This window comes from Tupaia chinensis, unplaced genomic scaffold, assembly GCF_000334495.1.
Source record: "Tupaia chinensis unplaced genomic scaffold, TupChi_1.0 Scaffold143796_1, whole genome shotgun sequence".
NCBI lineage: Eukaryota > Metazoa > Chordata > Mammalia > Scandentia > Tupaiidae > Tupaia > Tupaia belangeri.
This window is the reverse complement of record NW_006203646.1, coordinates 466,181-467,947: the sequence shown is the minus strand read 5'-3', so window position 1 is coordinate 467,947 and position 1,767 is coordinate 466,181. Positions and strand designations below refer to the sequence as shown.

Below are 1,767 nucleotides of genomic sequence, written 5' to 3'. Positions count from 1 at the left end.
CAGTGATTCTGTCCAGAGAACCTTAACCACCCATTTCTTAAACTTTGTCTCCATTAAGCAGCATTCATGAAAATAGCTGGGCTTCTGAAGATAGCAGTAGAACCCATTTATGTCTTAACTTACGATGACACACTTTGGACAAGAAGAATCAATAAGGTACTTTAATTTAAATACTTACTCAACAGCAAGATGGTCAGTAGTTGTTCTGGTGGGTTATAAATGCTGGTATACAAATAGTGAGGGGCAGTATTTAAATTCAGAGAATGGGTATGTCTTCAATCAATTAAGCTGATGAAAATCAGAACAAGAATCCAAGAGGGTCCCAGTATTGTTAGACTTTGTAAGCGGTAAGAGCTGTGTAGGAATCCTTCTGTGAACCATAGAAATAATAAACGCTGAGCCCATTGGAACATAATCTCAATCAGCAAGATGCCACTGCTTTCCAGATTTCCTCACAGGGCCCTGCTAATTCCATGCCAAAACTAGCAGTGGATTTCTTCCTTCTAATCTCCCCTAATGCCTTATTCGATTATTGTCACTGCTCTCCAACCATGCACTGTCCCTTCGGACTCTCATTTCCCAACTGAGTCATTCGGAGGAGGCTGGACGTCTGCAGGATGTAGTCTAAGGTCACGAGCCACCTTGCTCCACGTGAAAAGACGAAAACAAACAAGAAGAGAGGCAGGGGAATCCTTCAAGTTTGCTAGAAATCTCCTAATTTTTTGGATTACAGACTGGAGGCAAATGAGGAACAGGGATATGAGGGGTTTGGAAGATTTCTCTAGTTGATTGACAAAGAAGAGCTGGTGAGGGAGGAGGAGGGAACAAGGAGGAGGGTGGACTGGGCATTTCAGTGCACTGTAGGATGGCGTCGCCTCTGTCCTGGCTGTACATTATTCTCTGGTAAGATATTTTTTTCATCTGACTTTTTCTTTGAGCTCATAAGAAAAAAGAAAGTATTCACTTACTTGGTGACTTCGTTATCAAATTTGTGTAAGAAGCCAGAAGTGGTGTAGCTTGTATTTGTGGTAAGACGGAATTGGGTAGATAAGGCAATGTATCCTCTCCAAGTCCAGGAATGAGGATCACTGAGTCTCTACTTACAGGCTAGAAAATGCCCTAGGGAAACTTGAAGATGAAGACAACTTCTACTCAAAAAACATCAGTCGGATCCTGGACAACTTGCTCGAAGGCTATGACAACCGGCTGCGGCCAGGATTTGGAGGTAAGAAACTGCTTTCTTGTTAAACCAAACACTTGTAATTTCCTTACTAACCTCTAAGAGCTAGAGGAGTTAGAAAAAAGTAGGTAAGTCGAAGGGGTTGAAGAGATATCATGTGTGTTCCTATACAGCTTCTGCCCCTTTTTTAAATTAGTGACCTTAGTTAGGCAAGTTACACAAACTCTCTAAGCCTTAGTATCTTCCACTGCAGTGTGAGGGCATGGATAATGCTTGCCTCATGATGTTGTGTAAGTAGAGAATTAGATTATCCATATAAAATGCTTCTGAGTATTTATCCCATTAAATTTCAATATGTATTAGTTATTGTTATAATTTTTATTAAAACCCTTACCTAGTTCTCTTAAACTTCTTAATATTTCCCTAATTTGACTAAAATAAATTTAAAATAAGATATCTGTTGTGAGTTTTCAGAATGAAAAGACCCTAAGTGTCCCACTATTGAAGTTTGGTAGGATGAGTTGAAAACCCATGAGGATGGATTTTGTGGTAGAGTTGTTCAGTTTAGTGTTCTAAACATTTCCTGC

The 1,767-nt window shown here is 39.9% G+C and overlaps 1 protein-coding gene across 1 annotated transcript in view; it reads left to right on the top strand.

The window, feature by feature from the left end:
* Positions 1-865: 865 nt before the first annotated feature.
* Positions 866-1,767, top strand: part of GABRA6 (gamma-aminobutyric acid type A receptor subunit alpha6) — an 18,373-nt gene continuing 17,471 nt past the window's right edge. The window contains exons 1-2 of the mRNA XM_006165054.2: positions 866-903; positions 1,107-1,225. Of these exons, the coding sequence (XP_006165116.1) occupies positions 866-903; positions 1,107-1,225 (157 nt within the window). The remainder of the gene's footprint in view (positions 904-1,106; positions 1,226-1,767) is intronic.